Source organism: Ranitomeya variabilis, chromosome 1 (genome assembly GCF_051348905.1).
Source record: "Ranitomeya variabilis isolate aRanVar5 chromosome 1, aRanVar5.hap1, whole genome shotgun sequence".
Taxonomy (NCBI): Eukaryota; Metazoa; Chordata; class Amphibia; order Anura; family Dendrobatidae; genus Ranitomeya; species Ranitomeya variabilis.
In genome coordinates this window covers 1,149,235,020-1,149,257,365 of record NC_135232.1, presented here as the reverse complement: position 1 = coordinate 1,149,257,365, position 22,346 = coordinate 1,149,235,020, and the positions used below count along the sequence as shown (strand labels likewise).

At 46.2% G+C, this 22,346-nt stretch overlaps 1 protein-coding gene across 3 annotated transcripts in view; it reads left to right on the top strand.

Moving 5' to 3' along the window:
- The window catches only part of DYSF (dysferlin), a 441,189-nt gene that overhangs the window by 124,369 nt on the left and 294,474 nt on the right, over positions 1-22,346 (top strand). For all 3 annotated transcript variants that reach the window (XM_077280344.1, XM_077280346.1, XM_077280345.1), the window contains exons 10-16: positions 2,602-2,632; positions 3,027-3,142; positions 3,336-3,462; positions 4,024-4,127; positions 4,607-4,675; positions 12,705-12,748; positions 21,732-21,814. In XM_077280344.1, the coding sequence (XP_077136459.1) occupies positions 2,602-2,632; positions 3,027-3,142; positions 3,336-3,462; positions 4,024-4,127; positions 4,607-4,675; positions 12,705-12,748; positions 21,732-21,814 (574 nt within the window). The remainder of the gene's footprint in view (positions 1-2,601; positions 2,633-3,026; positions 3,143-3,335; positions 3,463-4,023; positions 4,128-4,606; positions 4,676-12,704; positions 12,749-21,731; positions 21,815-22,346) is intronic.

The window sequence follows — 22,346 nt, the reverse complement described above, 5'->3', positions numbered from 1 at the left end:
ACTTACAGCCGGCAGATCTGTGACCGCAGCTTGCGATGTGACTGGAGGCATGATTAGTACTGGAACACTCAGCGAGGCATTACTCCGAGTACCTATCTTTCCGCCTTGCTGCACCTCTCTTTTCCATCCACCAATTATCTCTGCTTGCTTTCAGTGAATGGGGACATTTTTCTTTACATCCCGATCTCTCCCTTGTTCTGGTTGTTTGTTTCAATGTATCAGTGCAAGTAAAATATCTAGTGTTCTATGGTCAGAATACAAATTGTAGCTACCCCAGTTTGTGTTTAGTCTGTGGCCCCCGGACCGGAGCCCTGCGATCGTCCTCTTACCCGCGGGGTATCCGGTTATATCATGTCCTCGTCGCTAAACAATGATGACATCACGCTGAGCCCACCAATCGGAGGAGACTTCAGGGAATCCAGCAGGTAGGACAAGGATCACAGGGCTCCGGACCGGGAACCACGGACTGCTGACGACCACTGGACCAGGGTCCTACAAACCTTTTTGCTCATGTCTAGTATTTTTATTCTTAGCCGATAAAATGCAAAAAAATGGACAGGAGCCCCTATTTCTCAGCAGGGTTTGTGGAAATCCCACCCACCTTTACATCAGAACATTTGTCAGAAATTATTTCCAGAAACTCGGAACAATCAGGATAAAACTGGTGACCGCTCTTAACAATACACTACATGGGGGCCCGATTCTAACGCATCGGGTAGTCTAGAATATGTATGTCGTTTATTTATGAAGATTTCAGAATAATGCAATGAATGCACAGGATTCGGACGGCTGGGCGCTACCAATTAGCAAAGCGTGGTTCAAATCCCGCGCCAATTCGCGGCCGGACTGCTTCTGTTGCTGATTGTTAGCAGCCGGGCGTGACCGATCAGTGAAGACAGGGCCAGTTGCAGGTTTTTGAGGGCCCCGGGCGAAAGAGTCTCACAGCCCACGTAGCATATAGCACAGCCCACATAGTATATAGCACAGCCCACGTAGTATATAGCACAGCCACGTAGTATATAGCACAGCCACGTAGTATATAGCACAGGCACGTAGTATATTGCACAGCCCACGTAGTATATAACACAGCCCACATAGTATATTTCACAGCCACGTAGTATATAGCACAGGCACGTAATATATAGCACAGCTACGTAGTATATAGCACATCCACATAGTATATTGCAGAGCCACGTAGTATATAGCACAGTCCATGCAGTATATAACACAGCCCACGTAGTATATAGCACAGCCACGTAGTATATAGCACAGCCACGTAGTATATAGCAGCCACGTAGTATATAGCACAGCCACGTAGTATATAGCACAGCCACGTAGTATATAGCACAGCCACGTAGTATATAGCAGCCACGTAGTATATAGCACAGCCACGTAGTATATAGCAGCCACGTAGTATATAGCACAACCCGTAGTATATAGCACAGCCCACGTAGTATATAGCACAGCCCACGTAGTATATAGCACAGCCCACACAGTATATAACACAGCCCACGTAGTATATAACAGCCCACATAGTATATAGCACAGCCACATAGTAATTGCACAGCCACGTAGTATGTAGCACAGCCATGTAGTGTAGAGCACGGCGACGGGGTATATACCACAGCCCATGCAGTATGTAGCAGCCCACGTAGTATATAACACAGCCCACGTAGTATATAGCAATGTGGGCACCATATCTCTGTTAAAAAAATAATTAAAATAAAAAATAGTTATATAATCACCTTCCGGTGGCCCCCGTATCCAGCCTATGCCTTTAACGATGCTCCTCGCGATGCTCCGTTCCCAGTAATGCCTTGCGGCAATAACCCGTGATGATGTAGCGGTCTAAGCGTGACCACTACGTCATCATGTTGCGAGACCGCTACGTCATCATGGGTCATTGCCGCAATGCATTCTTGGGACTGGAGCGTCGCGAGGAGCGGGTAAGGCAGCCGTGGCCGCCGGAAGGTGAGAATATAATGATTTTTTATTTTTTTTATTATTTATAACATTAGATCTTTTTACTATTGATGCTGCATAGGCAGCATCAATAGTAAAAAGTTGGTCACACAGGGTTAATGGCAGCGTTAATGGACTGCTAAAACCCTATGTGCCTGTGGGCACTGACTGGAGGGGAGTATGGAGGGGGCACTGACTGGAGGGGAGTATGGAGGGGGCACTGACTGGGGGGGAGTATGGAGGGGGCACTGACTGGAGGGGAGTAAGGAGGGGGCACTGACTGGGGGGGAGTATGGAGGGGGCACTGACTGGAGGGGAGTATGGAGGGGGCACTGACTGGAGGGGAGTAAGGAGGGGGCACTGACTGGAGGGGAGTATGGAGGGGGCACTGACTGGAGGGGAGTATGGAGGGGGCACTGACTGGAGGGGAGTATGGAGGGGGCACTGACTGGAGGGGAGTAGGGAGGGGCCAATTCGCGGCCGGACTGTGCCTGTCGCTGATTGGTCGCGCCCAGCCGGCCGCGACCAATCAGCGACGCGGGATTTCCGTGACAAAGAAACAGACAGACAAACAGAAGTGGACCTTAGACGATTATATAAATAGATGATGATTCCTGCTGTCTTCTCTTCTCCTTACAGATGGATGTCGGGATGATTTATGGAGAAACAAGTACGTGCTCATCAAGAAATGTCTCATATGTCGTGTGACCCCAGTATAGATACCATGCACGTGTATATTTATACACGGTATACTGCCCATATAGTATATTACCGTCAGAAATGTACACAGGTCAGGAGGTAACGTAACAAACGCCGACATGTTGACGGATCTGGCGGTCACGCTCGGCCATTTTGCCTCCCGGTAAGTTCAGCTCACTTTTCAAAAAGTTGGCCGAGTTTGCCACGACTGGCACCAAAATGGCAAATTTCGCAAATATTTTCCCCTGGGGGGACATAAATAGTGGTTATGCTGGTATTCACCTAACTTTTACCTTTTCAGTGTCATTCCTCTATAAGATCAGGACAAGAGAGGTACTTGGGTTCACCCCATGCTTTTCTTGCAGAACATGCCTTCCTAAGAAAATGGCTGCTGCTTTCTGACCCCGAGGATTTCTCAGCAGGGGCAAAGGGCTATTTAAAGGTCAGCCTGTTCGCCCTGGGCCCTGGTGACGAGTGTCCGGTTAGTATTTCTCCACGATATTACTAATAACAAGTAATTATTAAAGCTGCCATATCACCCATCCTCCACTACCCCATGATCCGCAGCTCGTTTCTTGCACCCGGGTTTCGGCACCAATTGTTTGCTGGTGTCATTTGTACTGATTCGTTCACAGTTTTCCCTTCTGTATTTATGTCTTGTTCTTCATCTACAGGCTGAAAAGAAGGAATCGATAGAGGACAAGGAGGACGTAGAGATGAACCTGCTGCGTCCTGCGGGGGTGGCGCTCCGAGGGGCTCACCTGACGCTCAGAGTCTTCCGCGCAGAAGATTTGCCGCAGAGTAAGTCATGGTGGAAGCTTCAGAAGAGAAGTGGTAGCTCTTGTACAGAGCAGAAATAGGTGAATGTAGGCACAAGATCAGGGGCTTCTCTGGGACAGTCCCTGGTGCCACGTGGCAAAAGTTATACTGGGTAGAATTTGCCTTTGGTAAACAATTTTAACACCACAGTATGAGCTGTTCTGAAAATGATGGTTTCCTAAGGACAGTTTAGTTATCTTGTCTGCATTCCATTATAATTGCAGCCGGTGAGGGAAGGACATTGTCCTACAACCTGAGCCCCTCCAGACTGGAGACATGGAGACAATTAATAGAAATCTCTCTTCCGCTCTGATCTTTGATCTTACAGTCTTCCCCTTTTCCGCCAGTCCTACTCATGAGGTCAATCTGAGGTCTGTGATCGGCCTACATGGGCAAATTGGGGGGTAGCGAGGTTCAAAACTTATCATAACGTGCGGTGTGTCGGAATGGAGGAAGAACATCTAGCATCTTGGCCTTAGCCTTACACTTCGTCCACTTTCCAGGGCTTGTGATCCACTCTCTGTTCTCTCCTTTATCCATCAGTGGATGACGCCGTTCTAGACAACGTCAAACAAATCTTCGGGATCGACAGTAACAAGAAAAACCTGGTGGATCCTTTTGTAGAAATCAGTTTTGCTGGGAAGATGGTAAGTGACTTGTGACCTGTGCTGGATTATCTCTGATCTTATGATCATGTTTTTATAGAAGCATCGAACACTGCACCCATGGACACTTAGGGTGTTTAGTTTATGTGTTCGTTGCTTTGTAAAAAGCTGGTGGTGCCGCTAGTAAAATTGTTTTCTTTCAAACATTTATTTTGTTAATTACAATAAATATAGTGACTAATTTAAGGTGAAATGGATACACCATGGCCAGTCTCGTTGCTGTTCTTTGCATCCGTGTGTAATGCGTTGACCCCTAAAGCCAAGTAATTGACATAACACAGCAAATCACTTTTGCCTGGACTATTTCTTTAAATAATTCAGTCGTCCTTGTCTTGAAAATGATATTCAGCTATATCTGTTACATCTATAGATCTACAGTGGGTACGGAAAGTATTCAGACCCCTGTATATGTTTCCATTAATTTGTGTCGGGGTAACTTTCCTTTAATTTTTACATTGCAGACTTACAGTAAGATTCTGGAAAAGAACGCCAATCCTCAGTGGAACCAAAGCATCACGTTACCCATCAGGGTGAGTACCAACCATGGGAAACGGTATTCGCCTATCTGTATCATAATCATAAGACATCATCAGACCAGACCCCTATAATTACCGATATGTAATTGTATGTACAAATATACAGTGGGGGAAATAAGTATTTGATCCCTTACTGATTTTGTACGTTTGCCCACTGACAATGACAATTTTAAGGGTAGATTAATTTTAACATTAAGAGATAGAATATCAAAAATAAAATCCAGAAAATCACATTGTATAAATTATATAAACTTATTTGTATTTTGCAGTGAGAAATAAGTATTTGATCCCCTACCAACCATTAAGAGTTCTGGCTCCTACAGACCAGTTCTGGCTCCTAATCATCTCGTTACCTACATTACAGATGGCTGTCTTACATAGTCACCTTTATATAAGACTCCTGTCCACAGACTCAAATAAATCAGTCAGACACTAACCTCTACAACCTGGGCAAGACCAAAGAGCTTTATAAGGATGTCAGGGACAAGATCATAGACCTGCACAAAGCTGGAATGGGCTACACAACGAGAAGTAAGACGCTGGGCGAGAAGGAGACAACTGTTGGTGCAATAGTAAGAAAATGGAAGAAATACAAAATTACTGTCAATCGATATCGATCTGGGGCACCATGCAAAATCTCACCTCGTGGTGTATTCTTGATCATGAGGAAGGTGAGAGATCAGACTAAAACTACACGGGGGAAACTTGTTAATGATCTCAAGGCAGCTGGGATCACAGTCACCAAGAAAACCACTGGTAACACATTACTAAGTAAAGGTGTAAAATCCTGCAGTGCCCTCAAGGTCACCCTGCTGAAGAAGGCACATGTGCAGGCCCGTCTGAAGTTTGCCAGTGAACACCTGGATGATCCTGTGAGTGATTGGGAGAAGGTACTGTGGTCAGGTGAGACAAAAATTGATGTCTCTGGCATTAACTTAACTCGCCATGTTTGGAGGAAGAGAAATGCTGCCTGTGACCCAAAGAACACTGTCATGATCTCAATGGCAAGAGAACATAGCATCAGCATATATAGGAACTAGCTCTTGGAAGATGGGAACTGAGCTGACCATGAACTAAACCTAACGCACAACTAGCAGTGGCCGGGTAGCATGCCTACGTTGATTCTAGATGCCCAGCCCAGCCGGAGGACTAAATAATGCTAGCAGAGGAAAATATTAGTCCTAGCTCACCTCTAGAGAAATACCCCGAAAGGAGACAGAGGCCCCCCACATGTATTGGCGGTGAGTTGAGATGAAATAACAAACGTAGTATGAAAATAGGTTTAGCAAATTTGAGGTCCACTTACTACATAGCAGAAGACAGAAAGGACACTTTCATGGTCAGCTGAAAACCCTATCAAAAAACACCATCCAGAAATTACTTTAAAACTCTGGCATTAACTCATAACACCAGAGTGGCAATTCCCGTTCACAAGAGCTTTCCAGACACAGTAACGAAACTACAGCTGTGAACTGGAACAAAATGCAAAAACAAACATGGACAAGAGTCCAACTTATCTAGTAGTTGTCTAGGAGCAGGAACAAGCACAGAGAGGCTTCTGATAACATTGTTGACCGGCAAGCAACTAACAGAGCAGCAAGGTTATATAGCGACTCCCACATCTTGATGGGAACAGGTGAACAGAGAAGATGAAGACACCAGTTCAATTCCACCAGTAGCCACCGGGGGAGCCCAGAATCCAAATTCACAACAGTACCCCCCCCTCAAGGAGGGGGCACCGAACCCTCACCAGAACCACCAGGGCGATCAGGATGGGCCCTATGAAAGGCACGAACCAGATCGGAGGCATGAACATCAGATGCATTCACCCAAGAATTATCCTCCTGGCCGTATCCCTTCCACTTGACCAGATACTGGAGTCTCCGTCTGGAAACACGAGAGTCCAAGATTTTCTCCACAACGTACTCCAACTCACCCTCAACCAACACCGGAGCAGGAGGCTCAACGGAAGGCACAACCGGTACCTCATACCTGCGCAATAATGACCGATGAAAAACGTTATGAATAGAAAAGGATGCAGGGAGGTCCAAACGGAAGGAAACAGGGTTAAGAATCTCCAATATCTTATACGGGCCGATAAACCGAGGCTTAAACTTAGGAGAAGAGACCCTCATAGGGACAAAACGAGAAGACAACCACACCAAATCCCCAACAGAAAGCCGAGGACCAACACGACGGTGGCGGTTGGCAAAAAGCTGAGTCTTCTCCTGGGACAACCTCAAATTGTCCACCACCTGCCCCCAGATCTGATGCAATCTCTCCACCAGAGCATCCACTCCAGGACAATCCGAAGATTCCACCTGACCAGAGGAAAATCGAGGATGAAACCCCGAATTACAGAAAAACGGGGACACCAAAGTGGCAGAGCTGGCCCGATTATTGAGAGCGAACTCCGCCAATGGCAAAAAAGCAACCCAATCATCCTGGTCAGCAGACACAAAACACCTCAGATATGTCTCCAGGGTCTGATTAATCCGCTCGGTCTGGCCATTCGTCTGAGGATGGAAAGCGGACGAAAAAGATAAATCTATGCCCATCCTAGCACAGAATGCCCGCCAAAATCTAGACACGAATTGGGTCCCTCTGTCAGAAACGATATTCTCAGGAATACCATGCAAACGAACAACATTTTGAAAAAACAGAGGAACCAACTCGGAAGAAGAAGGTAACTTGGGCAGAGGAACCAAATGGACCATCTTAGAAAAACGGTCACACACCACCCAGATGACAGACATCTTCTGAGAAACAGGCAGATCTGAAATAAAATCCATCGAGATGTGCGTCCAAGGCCTCTTAGGAATAGGCAAGGGCAACAATAATCCACTAGCCCGAGAACAACAAGGCTTGGCCCGAGCACAAACGTCACAAGACTGCACAAAGCCTCGCACATCTCGTGACAGGGAAGGCCACCAGAAGGACCTTGCCACCAAATCCCTGGTACCAAAAATGCCAGGATGACCTGCCAACGCAGAAGAATGAACCTCAGAGATGACTCTACTGGTCCAATCATAAGGAACAAACAGTTTATCAGGTGGGCAACGATCAGGTCTCTCCGCCTGAAACTCCTGCAAGGCCCGCCGCAGGTCTGGAGAAACGGCTGACAATACCACTCCATCCTTAAGGATACCTGTGGGCTCAGAGTTACCAGGCGAGTCAGGCTCAAAACTCCTAGAAAGGGCATCCGCCTTAACATTCTTAGAACCCGGTAGGTATGACACCACAAAATTAAACCGAGAGAAAAATAATGACCAGCGCGCCTGTCTAGGATTCAGGCGCCTGGCGGTCTCAAGATAAATCAAATTTTTGTGGTCAGTCAATACCACCACCTGATGTCTGGCCCCCTCGAGCCAATGGCGCCACTCCTCAAAAGCCCACTTCATGGCCAAAAGCTCCCGATTCCCAACATCATAATTCCGCTCAGCGGGCGAAAATTTACGGGAAAAGAAGGCACAAGGCCTCATCACGGAGCAGTCAGAACTTTTCTGCGACAACACTGCCCCAGCTCCGATCTCAGAAGCGTCGACCTCAACCTGAAAAGGTAGAGCAACATCAGGCTGACGCAACACAGGGGCAGAGGAAAAACGGCGCTTAAGCTCCCGAAAGGCCTCCACAGCATCAGGGGACCAATCAGCAACATCAGCACCCTTCTTAGTCAAATCGGTCAATGGCTTAGCAATATCCGAAAAACCAGCAATAAATCGACGATAAAAGTTAGCAAAGCCCAAAAATTTCTGAAGACTCTTAAGAGAAGAGGGCTGCGTCCAATCACAAATAGCTTGAACCTTGACAGGATCCATTTCAATGGAAGAGGGGGAAAAAATATATCCCAAAAAGGAAATCCTCTGTACCCCAAAAACACACTTAGAACCCTTCACACACAAAGAATTAGACCGCAAAACCTGAAAAACCCTCCTGACTTGCTGGACATGAGAGTCCCAGTCATCCGAAAAAATCAGAATATCATCCAGATACACAATCATAAATTTATCCAAATAATCGCGAAAAATATCATGCATAAAGGACTGGAAAACTGACGGAGCATTAGAAAGACCAAAAGGCATCACTAAATACTCAAAGTGGCCCTCGGGCGTATTAAATGCGGTTTTCCACTCATCCCCCTGCCTGATTCGCACCAAATTATACGCCCCACGAAGGTCAATCTTAGAGAACCACTTGGCCCCCTTTATGCGAGCAAACAAATCAGTCAGCAACGGCAATGGGTATTGATATTTAACAGTGATTTTATTCAAAAGCCGATAATCAATACATGGTCTCAAAGAGCCGTCTTTTTTTGACACAAAGAAAAAACCGGCTCCTAAGGGAGATGACGATGGACGAATATGTCCCTTTTCCAAGGACTCCTTTATATATTCTCGCATAGCAGCATGTTCAGGCACAGACAGATTAAATAAACGACCCTTTGGGTATTTACTACCCGGGATTAAATCTATGGCACAATCGCACTCTCGGTGCGGAGGTAACGAACCAAGCTTGGATTCTTCAAAGACGTCACGATAGTCAGACAGGAACTCAGGAATTTCAGAGGGAATGGATGATGAAATGGAAACCACAGGTACATCCCCATGAGCCCCCTTACATCCCCAGCTCAACACAGACATAGCTCTCCAGTCGAGGACTGGGTTGTGAGATTGCAGCCAAGGCAATCCTAGCACCAAATCATCATGTAGATTATACAGCACCAGAAAGCGAATAATCTCCTGGTGATCCGGATTAATACGCATAGTTACTTGTGTCCAGTATTGTGGATTATTATTAGCCAATGGGGTGGAGTCAATCCCTTTCAGAGGAATAGAAGTCTCCAAAGGCTCTAAATCATACCCACAGCGTTTGGCAAAGGACCAATCCATAAGACTCAAAGCGGCGCCAGAGTCGACATAGGCGTCCGTGGTAATAGATGACAAAGAGCAAATCAGGGTCACAGATAGAATAAATTTAGACGGTAAGGTGCAAATGGAAACAGATTTACCAAGCTTTTTAGTGCGCTTAGAGCATGCTGATATAACATGAGTAGAATCACCACAATAGAAACACAACCCATTTTTCCGTCTAAAATTCTGCCGCTCGCTTCGGGACAGAATTCTATCACACTGCATACTCTCTGGCGACTTCTCAGTGGACACCGCCAGATGGTGCACTGGTTTGCGCTCCCGCAAACGCCTATCGATCTGAATAGCCATTGTCATGGACTCATTCAGACCCGCAGGCACAGGGAACCCCACCATAACATCCTTAATGGCATCAGAGAGACCCTCTCTGAAAGTCGCCGCCAGGGCGCACTCATTCCACTGAGTAAGCACAGACCATTTACGGAATCTTTGGCAGTAAATTTCCGCTTCATCTTGCCCCTGAGATAGGGACATCAAAGTTTTTTCTGCCTGAAGCTCCAAATGAGGTTCGTCATAAAGCAACCCCAAGGCCAGAAAAAACGCATCCACATTGAGCAACGCAGGATCCCCTGGTGTCAATGAAAAAGCCCAGTCTTGAGGGTCGCCCCGGAGCAAGGAAATCACAATCCTGACCTGCTGTGCAGGGTCTCCGGCAGAGCGAGATTTCAGAGACAAAAATAATTTGCAATTATTTCGAAAATTCTGAAACCCGGATCTATTCCCCGAGAAAAATTCCGGCAAAGGAATTCTCGGCTCAGATACAGGTGCATGACAAACAAAATCTTGCAAATTTTGTACCTTCGTGGCGAGATTATTCAAACCTGCAGTTACACTCTGAAGATCCATTACAAACAGGTGGACACAGAGCCATTCAAGGGTTAAGAGGAGGTAAGAAGCAGCTAGACAGCAATTAAGGGCTAGGCAGCCAAACTCTGAGGGGAAAAAAAAAAAAATTTCCCTTCAACACTTCTTTTTCTCCTGCTTCAGCCCAAACAATTAACACTTTGCGGGCCGGTCAAACTGTCATGATCTCAATGGCAAGAGAACATAGCATAAGCATATATAGGAACTAGCTCTTGGAAGATGGGAACTGAGCTGACCATGAACTAAACCTAACGCACAACTAGCAGTGGCCGGGTAGCATGCCTACGTTGATTCTAGATGCCCAGCCCAGCCGGAGGACTAAATAAAGCTAGCAGAGGAAAATATTAGTCCTAGCTCACCTCTAGAGAAATACCCCGAAAGGAGACAGAGGCCCCCCACATGTATTGGCGGTGAGTTGAGATGAAATAACAAACGTAGTATGAAAATAGGTTTAGCAAATTTGAGGTCCACTTACTATATAGCAGAAGACAGAAAGGACACTTTCATGGTCAGCTGAAAACCCTATCAAAAAACACCATCCAGAAATTACTTTAAAACTCTGGCATTAACTCATAACACCAGAGTGGCAATTCCCGTTCACAAGAGCTTTCCAGACACAGTAACGAAACTACAGCTGTGAACTGGAACAAAATGCAAAAACAAACATGGACAAGAGTCCAACTTATCTAGTAGTTGTCTAGGAGCAGGAACAAGCACAGAGAGGCTTCTGATAACATTGTTGACCGGCAAGCAACTAACAGAGCAGCAAGGTTATATAGCGACTCCCACATCTTGATGGGAACAGGTGAACAGAGAAGATGAAGACACCAGTTCAATTCCACCAGTAGCCACCGGGGGAGCCCAGAATCCAAATTCACAACAGAACACCATCCCCACTGTTAAGCATGGAGGTGGAAACATTATGTTTTGGGGGTGTTTCTCTGCTGAGGACACAGGACTACTTCACCGCATCAATGGGAGAATGGATGGAGCCATGTACCATAAAATCCTGAGAGACAAACTCCTTTCCTCCACCAAGACATAAAAAATGGGTCATGGCTGTGTCTTCCAGCAAGACAATGACCTAAAACATACAGCCAAGACAACAAAGGAGTGGCTCAAAAAGAAGCACATTAAGAGCATGGAGCGGCCTAACAAGTCTCCAGACCTTAATCCCATAGAAAACTTATGGAGGGAGTTGAAGCTCCGAGTTGCCAAGTGACAGCCTCAAAATCTTAATGATTTAGAGATGATCTGCAGAGAGGAGTGGAGCAAAATTCCTCCTGACGTGCGCAAACCTCATCATCAACTACAAAAAATGCAGGACTGCTGAGCTTGCCAACAAGGGTTTTGCCACCAAGTATTAAGTCTTGTTTGCCAGAGGGATCAAATACTTATTTCTCACTGCAAAATACAAATAAATTTATATAATTTATACAATGTGATTTTCTGGATTTTATTTTTGATATTCTAACTCTCAATGTTAAAATTAACCTGCCCTTAAAATTATAGACTGTTCATGTCTTTGTCAGTGGGCAAACTTGCAAAATCAGCAGGGGATCAAATACTTATTCCCCCCACTGTAGATGGCCCAGCTGGAGTGCCCCATAGATGGCGCAGCCATAGTGTCCTAATTAAAGTCCCAGATCCATTGTCCCCTTAAAGTCGCAGATAAATTGTCCCTATGAAAAGTCCCAAACAGAGCATACGCTATAAAACTCCCAGACTCAGAAATATCTAAGTCAATGTGTTCCCATAATATCCTTTCCATTGTGCAATGTCATCGCCAGAGAACCTTTTAATTAACCATTTAGGGTGCCTAGATCTATTCCACAGCGCCAACACAACCAGAGTGCTCCATAGCTGCACTGTAATGTCCCAGCTCTCGATCGGCGGTCGCTCCTCTCCCCTGTGCAAATACTGGAGCAGTTGTATTTTTGGTGGAGAACCTTGAGGAGCTGCGGTGCCTCTGCTGACATCTGTAGAGAATAGAATCCCCTGAAGCCCCCTTGGTACTCTATAGTCCCCTTCCTACCACTACACTGCAGACCGATAAACGGCCATATCTAGAGTCTCTCAAACCGCTGATAGATTGAGTCTGAGTTGTGAGATCCAGAATCAGATCTCAGCTGTAATCTGATTGGCTGACAGTGGTAACACCCCCGCTTATCCCTGCCGTGCAGGCCCCCGCTGTACCTGCAGATTGTCACTGTTTGATGTTTCCATTCTAGTTCCCGTCCATGTGCGAGAAGATGAGGATCCGGCTGACAGATTGGTGAGTGCTGTACCACAAGATTACACCCGGCATTTTAGAGCGCGAGATTCTGCTCCAAAACTCTGCACAAATCTCCAGAACTTTAGAGAAGTCTTTTAACTTGCACTTTTGTAATATTTTTCTTTTACAACTTTTTTGCCTTCATTAACGCCTATTGTTAGTCCGTAATTTATGGAAGATGATAGCCTAGACCAGAGGTGTCAAACTGCATTCCTCGAGGGCCGCCAACAGGTCATGTTTTCAGGATTTCCTTAGCATTCCACAAGGTGCTGGAATCATTCTGTGCAGGTGATTAAATTATCACCTGTGCAATACAAGGAAATCCTGAAAACATGACCTGTTGGCGGCCCTCGAGGAATGCAGTTTGACACCTCTGGCCTAGAATTTAGGTGTTAGTCGCCTTTTCGGGGCCAAGAAGCTTCTCGACTTGTAAAACTTTACTCCGTTCTGGATTCTCTACCATTCATGATGTGACATGGTCCAGAAAGTGCCAATATTGCCCCTTACGCACTTTATCAGGCTCCCCACTTGTGCATTGCTGAATGTTTTCACCAGCAGATGAAAAAAATAGCATTTGTGGAATAGGAATTTTCTCTGCTTTGTAAATGCAAAATGAATCAATTTCCTAAGTGGTCTTTATTATAACTTGTCTTTCGTTTGGCTGTTGTAGAGTCTGTATCTCTTTCACATAGCTGGTTATTCTGCTGCTTTTGACAAACATCCAAAAATACACTATTCCAGTGGGTGTCGACTTTCTCTGTTCTGCCCATCGCGTAATAATGTTACTAATATCAGCAAGGAGAGACATCAGGATGTACGTAGAGGATCAGAGCATGGAAAGGGGAGAAAGCTTCCATGTGTTCAGGGAGGGAAGATCACATATTGTTCTGTATCAAGAGAAGAAAAACAGCAATCTGCCTGGAGAGGAAAAACACAGACTATGTATAAGTGGTGTGCAAAGACAGCAGAGGAAACACAAAGTAGATTCTGAGGGGAAAAATCAAACTATGGCAACATGATTACAAAGTTCTAACCTGTGTGTTGATGTAGAGTCTGTGTAACTACTGTATATATCCGGCTGTCCTTCTGCTTCTGACATCAGTCTGACAGCTGTTGTGAATTCCGCTCTTGGGCTCCCTCCGGTGGTTGTAAGTAGCACTTTTGTGAATTCTGCTCTTGGGCTCCCTCCTGTGGTTTTGAGTGGTATAGCTGCTTCTTGGATTTAGCATCAGCAGCTGCTTCCACTGATCGTCTTTTTGGCTCGGCTTTTTAGTCTGGCCTTATCCCTCAATCAATGCCAGTTGTCAATTGTTCCTGCTTGGAGTCACTGCTCTTTTGGATTTCCCTGACACTCTGTCCAGTTCAGCAAAGATAAGTCCTTGCTTGTCCTTTTGCAGTCCACTTGTTGTGGACTTTATTGTTCAGCACATTCTATGTTTTGCTCATTTGTCCAGCTTATCAGTATGGATCTATTCAGCTAAGCTGGAAGCTCTGGGCTGCAGATTTTGCCCTCCACACCTTTAGTCAGGTGTGGAGAATTTTGCATATCTCTGCGGTGGACTTTTTCTAGTTTTTATTACTGACCGCACAGTGTTCTTTCCTGTACTATCTATCTAGCTAGAAGTGGCCTCCTTTGCTAAATCTTGTTTCATACTACGTATGTCATTTCCTTCTCCTCTCACAGTCATTATTTGTGGGGGGCTGTCCTATCCTTTGGGGATTTTCTCTGAGGCAAGATAGCTTTCCTATTTCTACCTTTAGGGGTAGCTAGTTCTCCGGCTGTGACGAGGTGTCCAGGGAGTGACAGGAACATCCCACGGCTACTGCTAGTGTTGTGTTAAGATCAGGAACTGCGGTCTGTATAGTTACCACCTGCTCAGAGCTAGTCGCATGTCGCTCCTAAATTACCAGTCCATAACAGACAGCACCCTGTTCCTAGCTAATTTGGCTCACTTTTCTCTACCCCGACATTGTTCTTGTAGTGTGAGAGGTAACAGAAAATAGGGTGAGAAGGACCTCCCAGCCAACTGGTATTAGGGTCTACATGAAAAAGTCTGAAACTAGGAACGGGATGTAGATTCAAACCAGAGTCTACAACAAGAATGAAGAAGAGAAGATAGCGGACTCAAACTTGGGGAACTGGCACAACACAGCTGTCATGTGACCTGGATCCAGGGGCTCATTCCCTGTCCCTAACACTAGGGGGCACCCTAGCTCGCCCTGCTCCCCGGGACACTTCAGATGCCGTGGCCTCCACCCCTGCCTTATCTGCTAACTTAGCCCTCCGTCTGTTCTCTTCCCCACCCAGGAAAGAGGGAGCACTACTATGCACTTTAGTAAACCAACCCGACAAATAAGGATTAACAGAAAACTCAAGGCATACAAAATATTCACTCACATATAACAGAGGAATGCACCGGGGCGTGGAGGTAGAGGAATAAACAAAAACTGAGAAGGATAAGGAATTACCACACATACAAACCAAGCAACAGTCACTAATAACTCCTCCAACTCTCCTCATACCAACTCCTTTCCCTCCGTAGCCACGCAGCAAATGCTAGCTCTGACAAGGATTAGTAACAGAGCCCAGATTATAAAGGGGAAAGGAGTGGCTAACTGAGCTCAGCTGTGAGCACAGGGATTTTCAACATGGACGATTAACCCCTGTTCTGCCAGAAGAAGTAAACACATTTAATATGAGGGAGAAGAGCTTCTTCTCAGTGCCGGAGTAGGAGCAATCAGACACTGCGGTCTTCTGACTCCACACTGTTGCGATAACCCAGTGACAGCAACTTTTTTTTAATCCACACAACCACCAATAACAAATGCAAAACCCATTAACATTATGTCATAGGTGACCATAGTGGAGTAAATTACAGCCAAGTGTTGTGTCCATAGGGGCTCAGGGGGCCGCGGACATTGTGTCCATGAAGGACCAGGACTTCGCTCAGCTCTCTATGTAAAGCTACACAACATGAAGGACCACAGCAGGGTCATGCCACCAAATTTGGGGGGTCGCAGAACGTCCCGTGTTATGGACCTGTTGGTTAGGAGCACCCGGAATGACCTGATGAGTAAACTAGTAATCGGGACAAGCTCTGGGAAAGTGGGAACTCTGCTGACCGCAAACTCTACTCCTATCACACACACTAGAAATAGCTGTGGAGCGTACCTAACTCTCCCTAGACGCCTCTTCACAGCCTAAGAGCTAACTACCCCTAAAGATAGAAATAGAAGCCTAACCTTGCCTCAGAGAAATTCCCCAAAGGTAAAGGCAGCCCCCCACATATATTGACTGTGAGTTAAGAGGAAAGTCACAAACACAGGAATGAAACAGGTTTTAGCAAAGGAGGCCAGACTTCACTAAATAGTCAGAGGATAGAAAAGGGAAACTATGCGGTCAGCACAAAAGACTACAAAAATCCACGCAGAGTAAGCAAAAAGACTCCTCACACCGACTCACGGTGTGGAGGTGCCACTCTGCACCCCAGAGCTTCCAGCTAGCAAGGGAATATCATGATAGCAAGCTGGACTAGAAATTAGCAGTACTAAGAAATATATTCAGGAAGCAGTAACAACAAATGAACTAGCAAAGACTTAGCTTCTGCTGGAGTAGACAGGTCCTCAGAGAAGTCCAAGAGAGATCTGAACCAATACTGAAACATTGACAGCTGGCATGAAGTAACGATCTGAGTGGAGTTAAATAGGGAAGCCAGCATAGCAATAAACGAGAGCAGCTGGCAAAACCAACCTCAGTGACCAGCAGTTCCGCTCAAAGCCACCAGAGGGAGTCCAAGAGCAGAACTAACCAAAGTACCATTCATGACCACAGGAGGGAGTTCGAGAACGGAATTCACAACAGTACCCCCCCCCTTGAGGAGGGGTCACCGAACCCTCACCAGGGCCCCCAGCCCGATCAGGACGAGCCAAATGAAAAGCACGAACTAAATCGGCAGCGTGGACATCGGAGGCAACAACCCAGGAATTATCCTCCTGACCATAGCCCTTCCACTTAACCAGGTACTGAAGCTTCCGTCTCGAAATACGAGAATCCAAAATTTTTTCCACCACATACTCCAACTCCCCCTCAACCAACAGCGGGGCAGGAGGATCAACGGAGGGAACCATAGGCGCCACGTACCTCCGCAACAACGACCTATGGAACACATTATGGATGGCAAAAGAAGCTGGAAGGACCAAACGAAATGAGACAGGGTTGAGAATTTCAGAAATCTTATAAGGACCAATGAAACGAGGCTTAAACTTAGGAGAAGAAACCTTCATAGGAACATAACGAGAAGACAACCAAACCAAATCCCCAACACGAAGTCGGGGACCAACACAACGACGGCGGTTAGCGAAACGTTGAGCCTTCTCCTGGGACAACGTCAGATTGTCCACTACGTGAGTCCAAATTTGCTGCAACCTGTCCACCACAGAATCCACACCAGGACAGTCAGAAGGCTCAACCTGCCCCGAAGAAAAACGAGGATGAAAACCAGAATTGCAAAAAAAAGGCGAAACCAAAGTAGCCGAACTAGCCCGATTATTAAGGGCGAACTCAGCCAATGGCAAGAAGGTCACCCAATCATCCTGATCAGCAGAAACAAAGCATCTCAGATAGGTTTCCAAAGTCTGGTTGGTTCGTTCGGTTTGGCCATTTGTTTGAGGATGGGAAGCCGAAGAAAAAGACAAATCAATGCCCATCTTAGCACAAAAGGACCGCCAAAACCTAGAGAAAAACTGGGAACCTCTGTCCGACACAATGTTCTCCGGAATGCCATGCAAACGAACCACATGTTGAAAAAATAATGGCACCAAATCAGAGGAGGAAGGTAATTTAGGCAAGGGTACCAAATGGACCATCTTAGAAAAGCGATCACAAACCACCCAGATGACAGACATCCTTTGAGAGACAGGAGGATCTGAAATAAAATCCATGGAAACATGCGTCCAAGGCCTTTTCGGGACTGGCAAGGGCAAAAGCAACCCACTGGCACGAGAACAGCAGGGCTTAGCCCGAGCACAAGTCCCACAGGACTGCACAAAAGAACGCACATCCCGAGACAAGGAAGGCCACCAAAAGGACCTAGCCACCAAATCTCTGGTCCCAAAAATCCCAGGATGACCAGCCAACACTGAGCAATGAACCTCAGAAATAACTCTGCTAGTCCATCTATCAGGGACAAATAGTTTCTCCGCTGGACAACGGTCAGGTCTATCAGCCTGAAACTCCTGCAGTGCCCGCCGCAAATCAGGGGAGATGGCAGACAGAATTACCCCCTCTTTGAGAATACCAGCCGGCTCAGGGACTCCCGGAGAATCAGGCACAAAACTCCTAGAAAGGGCATCCGCCTTCACATTCTTAGAACCTGGAAGGTATGAGACCACAAAATCGAAACGGGAGAAAAACAGCGACCATCGAGCCTGTCTAGGATTCAACCGCTTAGCAGACTCGAGATAAGTCAGATTTTTGTGATCCGTTAAGACCACCACACGGTGCTTGGCTCCCTCAAGCCAATGTCGCCACTCCTCGAATGCCCACTTCATAGCTAGCAGCTCCCGATTGCCAACATCATAATTACGCTCAGCAGGCGAAAACTTTCTAGAAAAGAAGGCACATGGCTTCATCACAGAGCCATCAGAACTTCTTTGAGACAAAACAGCCCCTGCTCCAATCTCAGAAGCATCAACCTCGACCTGAAAAGGGAGCGAAACATCTGGCTGACGCAACACAGGGGCCGAAGAAAAACGACGTTTCAGCTCCTGAAAAGCCTCAACGGCCGCAGAGGACCAATTCACCACATCAGCACCTTTCTTTGTCAAATCAGTCAAAGGTTTAACCACACTAGAAAAATTAGCGATGAAGCGACGGTAAAAATTAGCAAAGCCCAGGAATTTCTGGAGGCTCTTCACAGATGTAGGTTGAGTCCAATCATAAATGGCCTGAACTTTAACAGGGTCCATCTCGATAGTAGAAGGGGAAAAAATGAAGCCCAAAAAGGAAACCTTCTGAACTCCGAAGAGACACTTAGACCCCTTCACAAACAAGGAATTAGCACGAAGGACCTGGAATACCATTCTGACCTGTTTCACATGAGACTCCCAATCATCCGAAAAGACCAAAATATCATCCAAATATACAATCATGAATCTATCCAGATACTTTCGGAAGATGTCATGCATAAAGGACTGAAACACAGATGGAGCATTTGAAAGCCCGAATGGCATTACCAGGTACTCAAAATGGCCCTCGGGCGTATTAAATGCTGTTTTCCATTCATCGCCCTGTTTAATACGCACAAGGTTATACGCCCCTCGAAGATCTATCTTGGTGAACCAACTAGCCCCCTTAATCCGAGCAAACAAATCAGACAGCAGAGGCAAAGGGTACTGAAATTTGACCGTGATCTTATTGAGAAGGCGGTAATCTATACAGGCTCTCAGAGAACCATCCTTCTTGGCCACAAAAAAGAACCCTACTCCCAACGGTGATGAAGACGGGCGAATATGTCCTTTCTCCAAGGACTCCTTTATATAACTCCGCATAGCGGCGTGCTCTGGCACAGATAAATTGAAAAGTCGGCCCTTAGGAAACTTACTACCAGGAATCAAATTTATAGCACAATCACAATCCCTATGAGGGGGTAGGACACTGGATTTGGGCTCATCAAATACATCCTGGTAATCCGACAGAAACTCAGGGACTTCAGAAGGAGTGGAAGCAGAAATTGACACCAACGGAACATCGCCATGTACCCCTTGACAACCCCAACTAGACACAGACATTGATTTCCAATCCAATACTGGATTATGAACCTGTAGCCAAGGCAAACCCAACACGACCACATCATGCAAATTATGCAACACCAAAAAGTGAATATCTTCCTGATGTGCAGGAGCCATGCACATGGTCAACTGAGTCCAGTACTGAGGTTTATTCTTGGCCAACGGCGTGGCATCAATTCCCCTTAATGGAATAGGATACTGCAAAGGCTCCAAGAAAAAACCACAGCGCCTGGCAAACTCCAAGTCCATCAAATTCAGGGCAGCGCCTGAATCCACAAATGCCATAACCGAGTAGGATGACAAAGAGCAAATCAGAGTAACAGACAAAAGAAATTTAGGCTGTATAGTACCAATGGTGACAGACCTAGCGGACCGCTTAGTGCCCTTAGGACAATTAGAGATAGCATGAGAGGAGTCACCACAGTAAAAACACAGCCTATTCTAACGTCTGTGTTCTTGCCGTTCAGTTCTGGTCAAAGTTCTATCACATTGCATAAGCTCAGGCCTCTGCTCAGAGGACACCGCCAAATGGTGCACAATTTTGCGCTCACGCAAACGCCGGTCAATTTGGATGGCCAAGGACATTGATTCATTCAGACCAGCAGGCGTGGGGAACCCCACCATAACATCCTTAAGGGCTTCAGAAAGACCCTTTCTAAAAATTGCTGCCAGGGCACACTCATTCCATTGAGTAAGCACAGACCATTTTCTAAACTTCTGACAATATATCTCTGCTTCATCCTGACCCTGACACAAAGCTAGCAAGATTTTCTCTGCCTGATCCACTGAATTCGGTTCGTCATAAAGCAATCCAAGCGCCAGAAAAAATGCATCTACATTAAGCAATGCAGGATCTCCTGGCGCAAGGGAGAATGCCCAGTCTTGAGGGTCGCCACGCAACAAAGAAATAATAATTTTTACTTGCTGAATGGGGTCACCAGAGGAGCGGGGTTTCAAAGCAAGAAACAGTTTATAATTATTTTTGAAATTCAGAAACTTAGATCTATCCCCAGAAAACAAATCAGGAATTGGAATTCTAGGCTCTAACATCGGATTCTGAACTACATAATCTTGAATGCTTTGTACTCTTGCAGTGAGATGATCCACACAAGTGGACAGACCTTGAATATCCATATCTACACCTGAGTCCTGAACCACCCAGAGATTAAGGGGAAAAGAGAGACAAAACACACTGCAAAGAAAAAAAAATGGGTTCAGAACTTCTCTTATCCCTCTTTTGAGATGCATTAACACTTTGTGGGCCAGCTGTACTGTTATGGACCTGGTGGTTAGGAGCACCCGGAATGACCTGATGAGTAAACTAGTAATCGGAACAAGCTCTGGGAAAGTGGGAACTCTGCTGACCGCAAACCCTACTCCTATCACACACACTAGAAATAGCTGTGGAGCGTACCTAACTCTCCCTAGACGCCTCTTCACAGCCTAAGAGCTAACTACCCCTAAAGATAGAAATAGAAGCCTAACCTTGCCTCAGAGAAATTCCCCAAAGGTAAAGGCAGCCCCCCACATATATTGACTGTGAGTTAAGAGGAAAGTCACAAACACAGGAATGAAACAGGTTTTAGCAAAGGAGGCCAGACTTCACTAAATAGTCAGAGGATAGAAAAGGGAACTATGCGGGCAGCACAAAAGACTACAAAAAACCACGCAGAGTAAGCAAAAAGACTCCCCACACCGACTCACGGTGTGGAGGTGCCACTCTGCACCCCAGAGCTTCCAGCTAGCAAGGGAATATCATGATAGCAAGCTGGACTAGAAATTAGCAGTACTAAGAAATATATTCAGGAAGCAGTAACAACAAATGAACTAGCAAAGACTTAGCTTCTGCTGGAGTAGACAGGTCCTCAGAGAAGTCCAAGAGAGATCTGAACCAATACTGAAACATTGACAGCTGGCATGAAGTAACGATCTGAGTGGAGTTAAATAGAGAAGCCAGCATAGCAATAAACGAGAGCAGCTGACAAAACCAACCTCAGTGACCAGCAGTTCCGCTCAAAGCCACCAGAGGGAGTCCAAGAGCAGAACTAACCAAAGTACCATTCATGACCACAGGAGGGAGTCCGAGAACGGACTTCACAACAGTCCCGCTCCCCACAGCTGGGATTGAATCCCCCTGTTTTTCCTCTACCCCATACATTGTGGGGTCCTGATCTTTGTTCGCCTTCTCTTGCAGGGACCGGCTCACTCATAATGACATTATCGGCACCACGTACCTGAGCATGTCCAAGATCTCAGCTCCTGGGGGGGAGCTAGAAGGTAGGTGCCGCCTCCTCTTCCCGGCATGTTGGAGCCCCCAACTCACTGCATTACCTGCACCACATACTGACCACATGGGGTTTTTTGGCCATTAGGATTGAAGCGACTATGAAAATAGCAACAATCCCCTTTATTAGCATTATATGAGCTGCCAGCAGCCGCCACTAGAGGGAGCTCACTGCTTACAGACTCAGGATAAGGAGCTAAGAGGCGCAGGACCCCAATTCCCCAAGGTCCCCAATAAGGACTGTATTTGGGGAAGGGGAAATCTCATATCTATGGGTCCAGAAAGCAGCAACCTGATCCCTTGATAAGATAAAATTTTAAATACATTGAAATGACTCAGTAACCCTGTAGAGCATGCTGGGTATTCAGAGTGTTGTGAATTCGGAGCCTGTTGCGGAGGCCGGGTGTTTGCATGTTTTGCAGCTTGTTTGGAATCACCATTCTCTGCTGTAATTGTATGCATGCAGTACCACTTTCCACCACCGAGCCAGCAGCTAATCTTTCCATAGGAAAGCATACAACAGCG